The sequence below is a fragment of the Lepus europaeus genome, chromosome 18 (assembly GCF_033115175.1).
Source record: "Lepus europaeus isolate LE1 chromosome 18, mLepTim1.pri, whole genome shotgun sequence".
Taxonomy (NCBI): Eukaryota; Metazoa; Chordata; class Mammalia; order Lagomorpha; family Leporidae; genus Lepus; species Lepus europaeus.
The window spans coordinates 16,192,286-16,209,383 of NC_084844.1; the positions used below are offsets into that span (position 1 = coordinate 16,192,286).

A 17,098-nucleotide genomic window follows, 5' to 3' on the forward strand; every position below is an offset into this window, starting at 1 on the left:
GCGCGCGCTCGGCGCCCGCGACGTGGGCCGGCCGTGGGGCTCGCTGAGAGGGGCCGGAGCTGGTGGATTTGTGCGCCGAGTCCCTTCGCTCCGAAGAGGCGCCGGTGGATGTGCAGCCTCGGGAGGATGCGGGAGCGGCCTTGGCTCCAGGTCCCCGCAGGCTGTGAGGCGGGAGTCTCGGGTGGCCACCAAGGGCGAGGGGAGCAGGCAGAGGGCGCCCACGCGCGGTTTCCCCTAGTGTGCGGACACGGGCGTGGCAGCAGTGGTGTCTGTGAAGTGAACGCCTAGGCCTACCCGTCAAATGGAACGGAACACTAAGGACACGTTTGAAAAAACAGTCTAACCGTCTTTTTGCGTCGTCCTGCTGGGCTGATTAGCGCAAACAAGATTATAATGTGGACATACAGTTTGTTATACAACCGCATTTCCAAGCTCACATTTCTGTTTTCTTAAAAAATATTTATTTGAGAATTACAGACAGAGGGAGAGGGAGAGAGGTCTTCCATCCGCTGGTTCACTCCGCAGTTGGCCGCAAGGGCCGGAGCTGCACCGATCCGAAGCCAGGAGCCAGGAGCCAGGAGCTTCTTCCAGGTCTCCCACGTGGGTGCAGGGGCCCCAGGACCTGGGCCATCTTCCACTGCCTTCCCGGGCCATAGAGAGCTGGGTCGGAAGTGGAGCGGCCGGGATATGAACCAGTGCCCACATGGGATGCTGGCGCCTCAGGCGGACCTTAGCCCACTATGCCACAGCGCCAGCCCCTTACGTTTCTATTTCTGTAATTACTGCAAATTGATTCTTAGGAGACCATAAGGTTGGTTGAGAAGCTTCCACTTGGCAGAGAGGGAAAGGACCTAGTTACCACGGCAGGTTCTATAGTGAAACCAAAGGGAGCAACGAGAGGAGTGGGAACAAGCTCCAAGTCCTGGCCTCACAAAGATATGCGAGGTAATGATAAAAGAAAAGAGAGATAATAAAGAAGTCGCATTTTATTTGGAAAAAAAAGTTGCATTTTTGTGGTCTTTTGAAACACTTTGCATAGAAACTTCTTTCCAGCACAAGTTAAGGATTTCTATCTTTTCTCAAGGTCAGTTGTTTGAAGAGATGATGGCTGATTTATATTTATTTTTGTCTTCTTGGTTTCTCATCTCTGGGTTTGTGAAATGTTCTAAACTGTCCTAACCTCAGTTTTATACAGTCATCCTTGGCCTGTAGAACTCATTTTTTTTTTTTTTTCTTTCCACCGTTTGAAGCACCTAAATGGTTTTCCTAAGCAGTTTAGAAGACACGGTGTGGGTTCTCCGTGGTACAGACTTCACACTGGGCTGTAGCTCAGAGAACACCAGTTTCAAAGGCGCTGAGGGTCCCTCTGCTGGTGAGTGGGGGATTACTGTTTTGAATGTTTGCTCAGGACAGGGGTAGTTAACTGTTTCATGTTTTTCTTTCACTTCTAAGAAGGGGGCATTCTGGGCTGGTGAAGCACATGCTCTTGGAATTGAAGGGCTGGGAAAGGAGAGCGGCATCCGAATTTGCTCTCCTTCAGGGTTCTCAGCTTTTCTGGCAGCCCTAGGTAGTTATTAAAAGGGTTTAACAACCTCCATCTTGCAGAAATAAATTGCGGAGCAAAATGTGTTTTGTAGAACATTTGGAAGATAAAAGAAAATGTCCATTCCAAGCATTCATTTAACTAGTAACACTTTGATTTATGTCCTCCAGTCTTTTTTCTCCCCTAATTTATTTACATAAATAATTTTTAAGTTAAAACGGTTTCAGAACAAACTTTGTGCCTTATTTTTAACAGTTCATTGAGTTATAATTTATATACAAATCTGTACAAGTAAAACCATACATCTAAGTGTACAGTTCTATAAGTTTTCATAAAAATATGTATTTTTATATCCATTGTCCTAATCAAGTTTTAGAAAAATACAAGAAAGTCCCCCGGTGCCTCCTGGTAGTTGTTGTCTACTTTTTAACTTAACCATAGAATATTATTTCTGGGAATATTATTTCTTTGTTTGAAATATACATTTATATTTTTTTAATGACCTTCTAGTATTGTTTTATATATAGCTGTCACATGCTTTATTAGACATTTAGGCTATTTGAAGTTTCTTACTACCAACAATTTAACATGATAAACATCCTTATAACTCAACCATTTGTACATTCACAATTATTTCTTTCTTTCTTTTCTTTTTTTTTTTTTTAACAGGCAGAGTGGACAGTGAGAGAGAGAGACAGAGAGAAAGGTCTTCCTTTGCTGTTGGTTCACCCTCCAATGGCTGCTGTGGCCGGCACACTGCGGCCAGCGTATCGCGCTGATTGGAAGCCAGGAGCCAGGTGCTTCTCCTGGTCTCCCATGGGGTGCAGGGCCCAAGCACTTGGGCCATCCTCCACTGCACTCCCAGGCTATAGCAGAGAGCTGGCCTGGAAGAGGAGCAACCGGGACAGAATCCAGTGCCCCGACCAGGACTAGAACCCGGTGTGCCGGCGCCGCAAGGCGGAGGATTAGCCTAGTGAGCCACGGCGCCGGCCACAATTATTTCTTAAGGGTTAATTTCTGGAGGAGGAATTGCTGAGTCAATGGATATAATTAGCTCTGATACCAAGCTCTGTGAGATCACGACATGCTATGTTTGTTCACTGGCCAGCACACGGTATGCAACTCAGTAAAGATTGAGGGAAGGAGGGAAGAGTACCAGTTGCTATACTGTGTTCATCAGAGAGATGCCCACTGATAACTGTCCTGATGGTGGGTGACAATGTAAAGGTGCATTCTAGATTTTCCTGGACAGATCTACTTAGAAACATCTGTCTTGTCATCCAGTAAACACAAGGAATATTCTAAGAATTCTATTATTTTGGCATCCAAATTATGTCTCTTACATTCCCTATTATACTCTAACTATTCTAAAAAAGTCTCCTGTCAAATCACTATTCTTGATTTTGGATTAGAAAATATGAAATATGATTACTTATCTATAAGGTTCTTTTCTCTAACATCGCAAGTTTGTAAAAAATGGCAAATATTTTTAGACTCTCACATATTCAGATAATGCAAAAATACTTCAAGGGTATTTCAGTAAATAGTTTTGGAATTGCTCACTATTTTCATTGCTTTTTCGTGTCATTTTATAATTTTAAATCATAATCTGTCCTCATCAGTATTGAACATTTCTGTTCTCTGGATCATACTTTTCGAGAATAATAATTTTAAAAGTGTGTGTATGCCAGTTAGGGTGGACATAGTCACACAACTGCAAACCAGTCTCTTGGAAGACTGTTAAAAATAGTTGATCTAACCCCTTACATTTTTAGATAAGTATTGACACGGGAGATGAAGCACTTTTGCTACCCTAACAATAGGTTAATGTGGATTACAACTTTGTAGATTCAGATTTCCTGAGTCTAAAAGTGCTCTGTCTGTGGTCAGCCATAAAGAACCATAGACAAATGTTCTAAGAACTCTTAAGAGTGGAGCTGCGAAGAATCAAAATGTTCTGGATAATACATACTTAAATACGATTAAAATACTAAATTTTATGTAACATATATGAGGGTTCTTCAAAAAGTTCATGGAAATATAATTAAAGATAGATATTGGTACATAAATTTTTGAAATTCATGCATAGTAGGCGCTTCAGAAGGTTCATTGGAAATGCATATTAAGAAAAAATTATGCATAGACTTCAAGTTTTTTCAACCAAAACAAGTTTTCTCTCTTTTTAAAGATTTCTTTTTTGGGGGGCCGGTGCTGTGGTGCAGCGGGTTAAAGCCCTGGCTTGAAGCATTGGCATCCCATATGGGCGTCAGTTCGAGTCCTGGCTGCTCCTCTTCCTGTCCAGCTCTCTGCTATCACCTGGGATAGCAGTAGAAGATGGCCCAAGTCCTTGGGCCCCTGCACCCACATGGGAGACCTGGAAGAAACTCCTGGCTTCTGGCTTCGGATCGGCACAGCTCTGGCCGTTGTGGTCATCTGGGGAGTGAACCATCGGATGGAAGACCTCTCTCTCTGTCTCTACCTCTCTCTGTAACTCTGTCTTTCAAATAAATAAAATAAAATCTTTAAAAGATTTCTTTCTTTTTTGAAAGGCCAAATTACAGGGGGTGGGGAGAGAGAGAGAGAGAGAGAGAGAGAGAGAGAGAGAGAGAGAGAGAATCTTCCATCTGCTTGTTCACTCCCCAAATAGCTGCAATGGCCAGGGCTGGGCCAGGCTGAAGCCATGAGCCAGGAGCTTTATCCAGGTCTCTCACATTGGTGCAGGAGACCAAGCACTTGGGACATTTGCAGGGAGCTGGATTGGAAGTGGAACAGCCAGGACTTGAACCAGTGTCCATATTGGATGCTGGTGCTGTAGGTGGTGGCTTAACCCACTGTGCCACAGTGTCAACCCCAGTTATGTGTGCTTCTATATTAAATGTGTTAAAGTACATCAACAACAAATGTGATGAGTGAGACCATCTATTTTTAAGAGTAATCCAAACAGTAGGTGGTGTGCAGGTGTGTGACTGAGGAACCTTGGCACATCTACTTTAGTTAAGGTTCCCGGGGCGCTGGTGATACTATTCCATGAACATGAAAGGTCTTTTTCATCTGTCGTCTCTGGTCTCTTTCACAGGGATACCAAAACCTCAGGTGCTCATGACTCGCAGCGTCCTTAGCTCAAAGGCCCGATCTCTTCCTTCCAGCCGAGGCTCCGGCAGTTTTTAGCCAGCTGGGGGCAGCAGACTGCAGCTGGTTGCTAGGCACCTATTTACCAGTAGAGACTTAGAAAAGGGAAACCATTTTATGACTTAAATTTTACTGGTCAGAATCCAAAAGATGTCAAAATTTCCAGCTGCAAAGAATGTACCAGACAAAATCAAGAAAGCATAATTTTGATAACTATGAAAAAGTAGTTTACGATGAGCTGTTTAAAAAATGTAGAAATTTCATTGTCGAAATCCTTTGAAACTTTTCCTTTTCCTTTTTCTTCCTGTCTCTGTGTCGCGCTCACTGATATCCGGTGAGGAAGAGAAGCCGGAGTGGTGGAAGGAGCTTCTGTTCATGTAGGCATCATGTAACCGTAAGTCCTTAGGAGAAAGCAATTCTTGGCAGACATTCCAGGACCATGTGTAAGTAGAGAAGGTGTCATAAAAGGACTCGTTATTAGTCTCTATCCCAATCAAATCCCCTCGGATCTTCCGCCAGAGGTTTAGCATTTCTTTTCGATGCTCAAGGGCAATTCCTAAATTATAGTTATCAGTAGCTCTCTTCACCTGCAGGGAGAGAAAAGAAGTTTACTGTAGTTACCTTAAATTATCTTTGATATATAGGCCACAGTTACAAATATCACAGAGTTATGTTCCCAGACTACTTGATAGTCACTGAGTCTGTATGTTGGGTAGTGCCTGTGGAGGAGGCTAGGAACTGATGGACAATCAAAATGTTTAGTTGCGAATAGTGAGAAGAAATTTTATAAGAGTATTACAAACATTATAGAGTAAAATAGAAAGAAATGTGTGATGGAGACAGAATCTGAATATAGAATTGGTATCCAGGTCAGCCAAGGACAGGGAGAACCATCAGAGAGAAAATGCTGATTAGATCACCAAGGATTGGGTCAAACTGAGGGAACGAGTGGTGATGGGAAGGTGTTCCAGGGAGAGGGACAGCGTAAGCAAAGGCTCAAAGACAGCAAACGTCGTGGACTTTGGCATTGTTAGATGTCCAGGTTAAAGTTGGAGAGAAACAATAATCACGGAGGAGAGGCAGGTCCCTGGACTTACTCTTGTAAGTCAGGGATCTCAGTGAGGCCAAGGACAGCCCTTTGCTCAATGAAAATCATGCTGCAGTGTAGACTGTTTGTGATGGATGTAGATAGTGTTCCCCAGTTGTCTGGAGAAAAATAGTTGCAAACCCCTGCTTTCCTTTAGGGAAGTGTTCAGTTCTAAGCAGGACAGTGAAATGGTTGACTCTCTTTGCTAGATCACTGGCAGCTGTGTGGAGAGTGCTTGGTGGGGATTAGCCACGGTGATTAGGCTGCTTGTCCAGCAATGAGGAGTTGTTGGGCAGGCAAGACCTCAAGAGGACCTCAACTGAGGCAGTGGAATAGGACTGGAGTGAAGGTAACACCTCTAGGAGAACGAGAGGGGCTGGCTTTGTTGATTGGTGGACTGAGAAATGAGGCAAAAAGCCTAAGTGAGGGATGGCTTCTGGCCTTGTAGCTTCAGCCACTGAGTAGAAGACTCTATCCACAACCATGGTATAGAATGCCCAAGGGAGAGCCAGTTTGCGCCAGAAGACAAGGAGTTTGGTTTTGGTCATGTTGAGCTTGATGTGAGATAGCGTAGAGGTGGGAATGTTTATCAGGTGGTCAGTGAGGTAAGACGGAAGTACTGTGAAGAATTCTAGGCCAGGGATGGACCTGAGAGTTATCACTGTAAGAGTGGCAGCTGAAACAAGGACGTAGATTGAGGGAGCTCAAAGAATACTGGTCCTGCTGTTTCTTGACCTGAAGCAGAGATCCCCAATATTCTGCAGCAACTGACTGGGTTATAGGGATGACAGACTATTGATCTGTAAAGCCTCTTAGCCTTATAGAAGCTGGTAACCCAGGGTTGGAGGCTCTGTCTGGAAGCAGAGTGACTACATGCCCTGATGAGACAGAGGCCTGGCAGCTCACTCTGTGTTCCTGTGGCTACAGTAGTGCACTTTTGTGGTTCCATTAACCCCATGTTGACCATTGCCAATTTCCTTCTCTATGCCTCCCACCCTCACTCCAAATTTATTGAGGGTATGATCTCCATTTTTTCTTTATGGTATCTCCTAATTTCAGATCTTCTAGATAAACAGTTACTGAACAAATGGGTAGAAGAGTGTATATGATAACAGCAGTAGAATGAGACTAGAAAATGAGGAAATATCAATACTAGAGAGAGAAAAGGATATAGAGCTACAATGAAAGCCAAAAAATGCATATTATAAAGCCAATGGGGCAGAAGTATTAAGGAGAGCTTGATCATTAGTGTCAAATGCAAAAGGGGAGTGGCATAAAATAAATACACCCTAGTGTATCTCTGTGAGATACAAACATTGCTAAGGGGCTGGCATTTGGCATAGTGGGAGGCCATGGACTTGGAAGGCCACAGTCCATGTCAGAGTGTCTAAGGCAGTGTCCTGGCTCTGCTTCTGAATCCAGCTTCCTGCCAGTGCAGACCTTGAGAGGCAGCAGGTGATGGTTCAAGTAAGTGGGTCTCTGCCACCCACATGGTAGAACAAAATTTATTTGAAAGGCAGAGAGACAGAGATAGAGATCTTCCGTTTGTTGGTTCACTCCCCAAATGCTTGCAATAGCTGGGGCTGGGCCAGGCTGAAGCCAGGAGTCCAGAACTCAGTGTAGGTCCCTCATGTGGAGTAGGGGGGACCCAAGTTCTTGGACCATCACCTGCTACCTCCATAGGATGCGTATTAGCAGGGAGCTGGAATCAGAAGTGGAGCTGGAACTTGTACCCAGATACTCCGATATGTGGCCCTCCATGTGACATCCGTACCTCTGGACCAAACACACACCCTGGAGACCTGGATTCAGTTCCTGGTTTCTAGCTTCGGTCTGGTACAGCCCTGGCTCTTGTGGACATTTGGTGGGTAAATCATCAGATGCAAGATTTGTCTGTCTCCTTCTGTCTCTGTCTCCTTGCCTTTCTAAATAAATACATAAATAAATAAGTAAAATTTAAAAAAATAAGAAGTCAGAGCACAAAAGTATATAGGTGGGGCTGGTGCTGTGATGTAGCTGCTAAAGCCACTGCCTGCCTGCCTGCAGCACTGGCATCCCATATGGGTGCTGGTTCAAGTCCTAGCTGTTCCATTTCCAATCCAGCTCGCTGCTATAGCTTGGGAAAGCAGTAGAGGATGGCTTAAGTCCTTGGGCTCCTGCACCTGCATGGGAGACCTGGAAGAAGCTCTTGGTTCCTGGCTTTGGATCGGCGCAGCTCTGGCCGTTGTGGCCATTTGGGGAGTGAACCAACGGATGGAAGACCTCTCTCTCTCTCTCTCTGCCTCTCCTTTTCTATGTAACTCTGACTTTCAAATAAATAAATAAATACATATTAGAAAGTATAAAGGCAGCATAGAGCTGTGGTTAAAAGTGAGTATTTTGGAGCCAAGCTGTCCTTGCGTCGAATCCTTGGTGCATTATAAGCTATGTACCTTTGGGCATATCCCTGAACATGTTTGTGCATCTGCAAAATGACAAGGCTGCCAACAGTGCTGCCTGCCAGGGTCGCTGTGATAACTAAGTGAATCTGTACCTGCAGAGCATTTGTAGAGTCCTTGTAGTGCCTGGCAGTTAGGAAGCACCCTTAAAATGTTGTTTTTAAAAAGATTTATTTGTTTATTTATTTGAAAGGCAATGTGACCGAGAGGAAGAGAGCACTTCCACTTGATGGCTTGCTCCTCAAACGGCCATAACAGCCAGGGCAAGGCCATGCCGAAGCCAGGAACTCCATCCAGGTCTCCCATATTAGTAGCAGGAATACAGCACTGGGCCATCAACCACTGCCTTCCCAGGCACATCAGCAGGAAGCTGGATTGGAAGTGGAGCAGCTGGGACTTGAACTGCTACCCTGATACAGGATGCTGGCAGTGCAAGCGGAGGCCTAACCTGCTGTGACAGTGTTGCCCCCCGCTTTAAGCTATTATTATTATTATTATCTTCCTAGCTGCTATAATAAAGACACTTTCACTCCTCATAATTGCCTGAGTACACCACTCACTGCAACAGTACGTTTACTGCCTTAATTAGTTTGCTATTTCCAGAGGAACAAATGTCCCAGAAATGATGCTGAGTATAGCTGCAGAGGTGATTAGCAGAATGAATCATCATACTTCACATTTGAATCCATCGGATTAAAGAGCAAAAAACGTCATTACAATGGATTACAATGAGAAGCTACCTTATCTCTTTTTAAAGACACAGAACAGGTAAAAATTTTCTTAGTTTTATGGTGTAGTGTTGAAGTGAAAAATACTTCTGTCAGCGCTTTCTGGGAAGGCGTTCAACAACAGATACTCACGTGCTGCTTAATGGCAGCTGCGTCAGCCACCGTCCATGTCTGCTTTCTCTTGAACATCTGATCAATGGCGAGCATGTCACTCGCATAGCCGGAGGCAGGGTCGATGGGCTTTATGTTTGCTGCCTTTGTGCACATTTGAAAAGGTTAGTGATAATTTTAGTTTGAATTATGTAACAAAGACATAATAAACAGAAGAATATTTTATTCTAAAATGATTTGTATAGGATTTATAAGATAATTGCTGGCAGGCTCTGTGGCTCACTTGGCTAATCCTCCGCCTGTGATGCTGGCACCCCGGGTTCTAGTCTCGGTTGGGGTGCTGGATTCTGTCCCAGTTACTCCTCTTCCAGTCCAGCTCTCTGCTGTGGACAGGGAGTGCAGTGGAGGATGGCCCAAGTGCCTGGGTCCCTGTACCCGCATGGGAGACCAGGAGGAAGTACCCAGCTCCTGGCTTCCGATAGGCGCAGCTCTGGCCATAGCAGCCATTTGGGGAGTGAATCAACGGAAGGAAGACCTTTCTCTCTGTCTCTCTCTCTCACTGTCTAACTCTTCCTGGCAAAAAAAAAAGATAATTGCCAAACTATTTGTGGCTGTTTGAGAGCCCCTAGGGTGTTCCATGTGTACAAGGGCCTTGAGTCAATTCTTTTTAATAATGAAGCCTGCACAGGAGCAGTGTCCACCACATAGTTTATGTATAGAATGGACAGGGAGGGCAGAGAGAGGCCAGTTCCATCCTGACCCCAATTTCCCAAGGCATCACAAAGCACTGGGAATGAATGTGCAGGGGCCGGCGCTGTGGCACAGCGGGTAATGCTGCCACCTGCAGTGCCTGCATCCCACATGGGCACCGGTTCCAGTCCCGCTGCCCCACTTCCAATTAGCTCTCTGCCATGGCCTGGGAGAGCAGTGGAAGATGGCCCAAGTCCTTGGGCCCCCATACCCACATGGGAGACCCAGAAAAAGCTCCTGGTTCCTGGCTTTGGATCAGCGCAGCTCTGGCCGTTGCAGCCAATTGGGGAATGAACCAGCAGATGGAAGACCCCCCTCCCCCGCCCCACGTCTCCTCTCTCTGTGTAACTCTTTCAAATAAATAAATAAATAAATATTAAAAAAAACTAATGTGCCTTCCACCAGACACTGCTCAACCTCTGGTACTGTCAGTCTTCTCACGGGGACTAGCTGTGTGTTTTCCCTGTTTTGGGGCTACTGAACAAGGCACATGGAAATCATATAACCACACTGACTGCTTTCTTTGAAAATGTGTATCACCTAATCTTAGGCCTTCAGTATTGCTTGATAGTTCTCTTCTTCATTAGCTATTGATTCTAGTACAGTGCTCCTAGTTGCTGCTGGAAAACCAGACCTTTAAACTGCCTTATCCCTTTAAAGCTATCTAATATAAATTTTTTTCAAGACTTTTTATTAGCAATAATTATACATTTTTATGAGCTGCAGCGTGACCTTTCAATAGATGTATGTAATGTGTACTGTTCAAACAGGGTAATCAACATTTCTCTGCTATTGACATTACTTTATGATTAAAGGCTCCCAGCTACTAGGTTATTGGGAATCATAGTCTCCCCACTATGCTGTGCAACACCAGGAACTTAGGATAACATGAATTCTCTCAGTTCTTCTTTCTACCTTTCCTTTCTCCATTCTTTAGCTAATTTTTCCTGCCTTGTTTTTTTTTTTTTTCTTTTTTTGATAGGCAGAGTGGACAGTGAGAGAGGAGAGAGAGACAGAGAGAAAGGTCTTCCTTTGCTGTTGGTTCACCCTCCAATGGCCGCTGCGGCTGGCGTGCTGCGTCCGGCGCACCACGCTGATCCGATGGCAGGAGCCAGGTGCTTCTCCTGGTCTCCCATGCGGGTGCAGGGCCCAAGCACTTGGGCCATCCTCCACTGCACTCCCAGGCCATAGCAGAGAGCTGGCCTGGAAGAGGGGCAACCAGGACAGAATCTGGCGCCCCGACTGGGACTAGAACCTGGTGTGCCGGTGCCGCAAGGCGGAGGATTAGCCTGTTGAGCCATGGCGCCGGCCCCGCCTTGTTCTTATATAGGAGAGTTTTTCCTGATTTACAAGGCCAAGGTCTCCTCCTTATTCTTTATTTACTCATTACTAGATATTTTCTCTCTATAGTGCCAGCTTCATGAGTGCCCGAACTGTAAAATTACACCTTGCACTTAGGAGTGCCCTGTATTTGGTTTAATGATCTGCTGTTGTCTTGAAATTCTTGGCTATTTTCAAAGAATGAACCTACAGCCAGTCCTGTCTGTGCCTTCTACATTCAATTTTTCTTTCCCTTGAGCAGTGATTTGCAGACTTGACTGCATGTTAGAACTTTACAAAATACTCAGGCCCGAGTCACATGCCCAGAGATCTGATTCAGTTAGAAAGGGCTGTGGGCCGGTGCCACGGCTCAAAGGCTAATCCTCCGCCTGCGGCGCCGGCACCCCGGGTCCTAGTCCCCGTTGGGGCGCCGGATTCTGTCCCGGTTGCCCCTCTTCCAGGCCAGCTCTCTGCTATCGCCCGGGAAGGCAGTGGAGGATGGCCCAAGTGCTTGGGCCCTGCACCCGCATGGGAGACCAGGAGAAGCACCTGGCTCCTGGCTTCAGATCAGCGTGGTGCGCTGGCTGCAGCGGCCATTGGGGGGTGAACCAACGGTAAAGGAAGACCTTTCTCTCTGTCTCTCTCTCACTGTCCACTCTGCCTGTCAAAAAGAAAAAAAAGAAAGAGCTGTGGTGGCTACAGATGTGCTCAAGTATCTCAAGTCCTGAAACCACTTTTTCTAAACTCTGATTCTACATCAAGCTGTATTTCCAGTTCCGTTTTCCTTAACAGTTAAGTTTCTTGTAGGAGGAGTTGATTTGCATATTCATTTATTTAATTTTGTCTGCTTTATCAGTTTCTGATGATACGTGATCAAACTCTTCCATTGTGATTATGGATTTGCCTATTCATTTAGCAGTGTCCCTTATATTTGGTAATATAATATATACATAATGACTTTTAAAAATCTAAATTTAATCCTTGTAATTATAACTATAGCCTTATCTGTCAATTTTCCAGGTGCATAGAGGGCTCAGAATATTATATCTTCTTTTTTTTAAGATTTGTTTTATTTATTTGACAGGCAAAATTAGAGAAAGAGACTATCATCTGCTGGTTCACTCCCCAAATGGCTACAACTGGGGCTGGGCCAGGCCAAAGCCTGGAGACTGGAACGCCATCCGGGTTTCCCATGTGGGTGGCAGGTGCCCAAGCACCTGGGCTATCTTTGGCTGCTTTCTCAGCCGCATTAACAGGGAGCTGGTGCTGAAGTGGAGCAGCTGGGACTTGAATTGTCCCAAACAGAACTTACCCTGCTGTACCACAACGCCTGCCCCAATTTTCTTATATTTTTAACACTCATAATGAAACCAATTGTAGGTTTAACAAATATCATAACGCTCTATCCAAATGAAAGGAATTCAGGAATCTCTCATTCTGAGAAGCCCCCAACCATCTTCCATATTGGACGGAGGACCTGAGGACATTTTCTTGTTATTCTCCTTATGTTTTCCATCTCCAAGTCCAAACCTACTGTTGCATTTTTCAGTAAACTTAACTATCTGTTGCAGTTAAATGAAAGAGTTACACCTGGATTTAAATTCAGGGTCATGGCTATAGAATCTGGTTAGAAATATGACTAAAAATACTTATAAAAAGCATAGTATTAGTTCTGCTAAGTACTTCAATTAACTAATGTTATGTAATCTAAATCTCACCTGTGCTTTCCAGTCTCTTTTATGAAAAAAATAGTCCTCAAAGAAATTCAGAGGCTCCTTTCTCCTTAGCATTTCTAATTTCTGCATGTCTTTGAATGGCTTTCCCATCACCACCCCGTCCACGTTAGGAAACAAGGGAAAGATGGGTATTTTTGAATATGGGCTATCTGAAGGGGAGTTGCATCCTAGAAAGAGCAAAACAAAAACAGTATCACAAACAATGTCAGAAGAAATTAACTTAAAAGACAAACATATGGTGCCTGCCCCACTCTCTGTTCCTTTCCTCAGGGGCCACGGCCCCTCTTCTTGGCGCTCTTGCCCCTCTCCACCCAGCCAGGCTTAGGCTTCCTCCAGGTGTCTGAGGGCTCAGAGAAGAGGCACGTTTGCTTTCAGATGATATTTGTGACTGGGACCAGCCACGCTTCATAGGCTGCGCTCCTGCTCTTGGCCTATTTGCTTCTGAATAAATCCTTTAGAATAGTGGGGAGACAACAAATGGTTCTTACTCTTGAGCTCTTCAAGAAATTTAAACAAATCCTTCTCTTTCATTATTGTCATGCGGGCAGCATTAGCAAAGGCAGCTGTGCTTGAGCTTGGAGGTGTGCATATATCTGGCCTGAGTCTCCTTTTTCCATAACCCATACTATAGGGATTCCAATATATTCCTGTGCCAGTGTCCTGGAATTTTCTTCGAAAATAGCTTAAAAAGAAAGAGTAATTCAGAAGTGGATAAAAAGAACTAAAGGACAACAAGAAGTAAACAAGTAAGATTTACATATGGGATAAATGTATCTTAAATTTAATTTGCATACTCGTTCAATAATACTTGAGTGCCTATTTCTATGACATTTGTAGAGTATACATACATATGCATATATAAGTATACATACATAATAATAACATAATATCTATTTGTAGAATATCTACTTTTCAGTAGATTTGACTATTTCATGTCTACAGCCCTTAGTCTTTGGTTTCCTTCTTCCCAAAGACTCTCAGTTGTATGCAGAAAGCCTATGATTCTTGACAAACCCTTAGGTGGCACCAGCTTGAATACATATGTTCATAATGCCGCTTATACTGTATCAGTCTGTGTTGGCTTAAAAATGCAATTTTTAAAAGATTTTTATTTGACAGGTAGAGTTACAGACAGTGAGACAGAGAAAGAAAGGTCTTCCTTCCATTGGTTCACCCCCAAATGGCTGCCACGGTCGGAGCTATGCTGATCCGAAGCCAGGAGCTTCTTTCCTGGTCTCCCATGGGGTGCAGGGCCCAAGGACTTGGGCCATCCTCCACTGCCTTCCCCGGCCACAGCAGAGAGCTGGACTGGAAGAGGAGCAACAGGACTAGAACCCGGCGCCGATATGGGATGCTGGCGCCACAGGCGGAGAATTAACCAAGTGAGCCACAGCGCCGGCCCCCAACTTTTTTCATTAAAAGAAATTCTTATTACAGAGAAATTAGGAAAATATAAAGAAGAAAATGCTATCAGTAATGTTACTGTTCAGCATAAATCACTACTGATGGCATTTCTTTCCAGTCTTTTTTTTTTTGGGGTGGGGTGGGGGGGGTGGATGCTGTATGTGTGTACGAACAGGTTTAGGAGATAGGTGACAGGGTACTTTATTCATCTTTAAGCATAAATTCAGCAGGCTATATCTGATAAGGTATTCTAATTCACAGTACACAGATACCAAAAAACGAATGCCTCAGACATCAACGACTCAAAGATGAGATCCTTGCTGCGAGAAGGGTGCACTTCACCGCGCTGGGGCAAGGGCCTGGCCGTGCACTGCTTCTGAGGTGGAAGGATTTGCTTCTCACTGCTGTGGTGGAGGAGGCTTCAGCACAGTGTGGCAGACCTGCCTGTTAGCTGTGCTGATCAGACAGCCATTCTTCCTGCTGCCTCAGAGGACAAAGGTCCCCGGCGTTGTTTCTTACTATTCTATGGTCAGATTGTTCTTTCTTTCTGTTTTGTAAAGATTTATTTATTTATTTGAAAGGCAGAGTTCCAGAGAGTTGAGAGGAGAGCTCTTCCTCTACTGGTTCACTCCCTAAATGGCTGCAGTAGCTGGGGCTGGGTCAGACTGAAGCCAGAAGCCAGGAGCTTCATCCAGGTCCCATGTGGGTGTAGGGGCCCAAGCACTTGGGCCATTTTCAACTGCTTTTCCTAGCCACATTAGCAGGAAGCTGGACTGGAAGTGGTGCAGCCAGGGACGCAAACCAGCACCCATATTGGATGCCAGTACTGCAGGCGCCAGCTTGACCTGCTACGCCACAGCGCCAGCCCTAGAGTTCAGTCTAGAACAGCATGAGGAGGCTTCGCTTCTCTCTGGGAAGATGACAGGCAACCTTTTTTTCCCCTTCTCAGCCTAGCAGGAAAGAGCTCATTCTAATGTGTGTGCTGCAGCCATGGGGGCATAGATGTGACTGTGGCATTCTGACTCTATTCTCATTTATAATCAGATACGTCTTTCCCTACCCTGAACTTAACTATCTACAACGTCCTCACTTTGAAAATAATTTTAGTTCTCTTAATGTCATTTAACTCACACCAGCTCCTTTGAGGTTCAGCTTTTCTTCCCTTCAAATTATGGTCTATATTCTATGTATATAGTTCTTGGCATCACTGGGAACTTACTAGAAATACAAATTCTACGGCCAGCGCCACCACTCACTTAGCTAATCCTCTGCCTGCGGCGCCGGCGCTCCAGGTTCTAGTCCCAGTTGGGGCACCGGATTCTGTCCCAGTTGCCCCTCTTTCAGTCCAGCTCTCTGCTGTGACCTGGGGAAGGCAGGGGAGGATGGCCCAAGTGCTTGGGCCCTGTACCCACATGGGAGACCAGGAGAAGCACCTGGCTCCTGGCTTCGGATTGACGCTGCGCACTGGCTGTAACAGCCATTTAGGGGGTGAACCAAAGGAAGGAAGACCTTTCTCTCTGTCTCTCTCTCTCTCATTGTCTAACTCTGCCTGTCAAAAAAGAAAAAAGAAAAAAGAAATACAAATCCTAGGCCATACTTGTAAGTCTACTAAATCATCAATGCTGAGTCTAATGTCTTAGAAATCACCCCAGGTGACTCTGACACATACTTATGCTAGAAGACTTCTTCTCTAGCCTATAGCCTTCCTTCTTTCCTGAAATTCTGATCTTTGTTTGACAGTTACATACCGTATTTACACTAATTGTTTCATGTATGTTTCTTTTTCTTTAAAGATTTATTTATTTATTTATTTGAAGGAAGAGTTACAGACAGTGAGAGGGAGAGACAGAGAGAGAGAGAGGTCTTCCATCCATTGATTTACTCCCCAGATGGCCGCAATGGCTGGAGCTGCACCGATCTGAAGCCAGGAGCTAGGAGCTTCTTCCTGGTCTCCCATGTGGGTGCAGGGGCCCAAGGACTTGGGTCATCTTCTACTGCTTTCCCAGGCCACAGCAGAGAGCTGAATTGGAAGAAGAGCTGCTGGGACTAGAACTGGTGCCCATATGGGATGCCGGCACCCCAGGTGGAAGATTAACCTACTGCGCCATGGCACTGGCCCCTCATGTATGTTTCATAATCAAGCCATCGTCTTATCTGTGCTTTTGTTCCTACAAGTTATATAATCCTACTATATTTGCATAGACCAGTTATGCAGAATTTTGGGGTGTATCTAAAAATATAGGAGAGATATTTTCAGCAACATGATATTAAGAAGTTTAATAAATGGAAATATTATATATATCCAAAATGAAAAATCGAGCCTGCATGGAGGCCCTGAGATATCCTGGGTGAGCCCACTCTTCACACATTTCCTTCACCTATCAACAGTGGTGCTGTCTCAGGTTTCACAGCTTTCCCGACATTCCAGTGAATTCATTGAACAATTCATTCAGTTCCATTTTCCGGGTGTTTGAGTTTCTCTCTACTTCATAGTATCAGTATGAGGAGTAAATGAAGTAACACATGCGAAGACCTTAGGACAGAATGTGAAGCAAAGTAAAAACTCAACACATGTAAGGTGTGTTGGTACCCTGGTTCTGGTGAGATCCGGATTCAAACACACCAGGATTTCTGTATGTTCCACTTTTGTATTGAAGAGATATATATATTTTTTTAATTTTTCTTTTTCTTTTATTTTATTTTATTATTTTATTTTTTAAAATTTTTTGACAGGCAGAGTGGACAGTGAGAGAGAGAGAGAGAAAGGTCTTCCTTTTTGCCGTTGGTTCACCCTCCAATGGCCGCTGCGGTAGGCGCACCACGCTGATCTGATGGCAGGAGCCAGGTGCTTC

At 44.8% G+C, this 17,098-nt stretch overlaps 1 protein-coding gene and 1 long non-coding RNA gene across 3 annotated transcripts in view; one reads left to right on the plus strand and one right to left on the minus strand.

Annotated features, from left to right (window-relative positions):
- Positions 1 to 55: 55 nt before the first annotated feature.
- Positions 56 to 3,988, plus strand: LOC133746619 (uncharacterized). 2 transcript variants are annotated; one of them, XR_009864244.1, is made up of 4 exons: positions 56 to 150; positions 801 to 945; positions 1,251 to 1,372; positions 3,732 to 3,988. It is a non-coding gene; the product is annotated as an uncharacterized LOC133746619 (long non-coding RNA). The 2 variants fall into 2 exon arrangements; XR_009864243.1 differs by lacking the exon at positions 56 to 150 and having other exon boundaries at positions 183 to 945.
- Positions 3,989 to 4,932: 944 nt separating this feature from the next.
- The window catches only part of EFCAB3 (EF-hand calcium binding domain 3), a 41,799-nt gene continuing 29,633 nt past the window's right edge, over positions 4,933 to 17,098 (minus strand). The window contains exons 8-11 of the mRNA XM_062175242.1: positions 13,331 to 13,524; positions 12,825 to 13,009; positions 9,058 to 9,180; positions 4,933 to 5,259 (exon numbers count right to left, since the gene is read on the minus strand). Coding sequence (XP_062031226.1) covers positions 4,933 to 5,259; positions 9,058 to 9,180; positions 12,825 to 13,009; positions 13,331 to 13,524 — 829 coding nt within the window. The remainder of the gene's footprint in view (positions 5,260 to 9,057; positions 9,181 to 12,824; positions 13,010 to 13,330; positions 13,525 to 17,098) is intronic.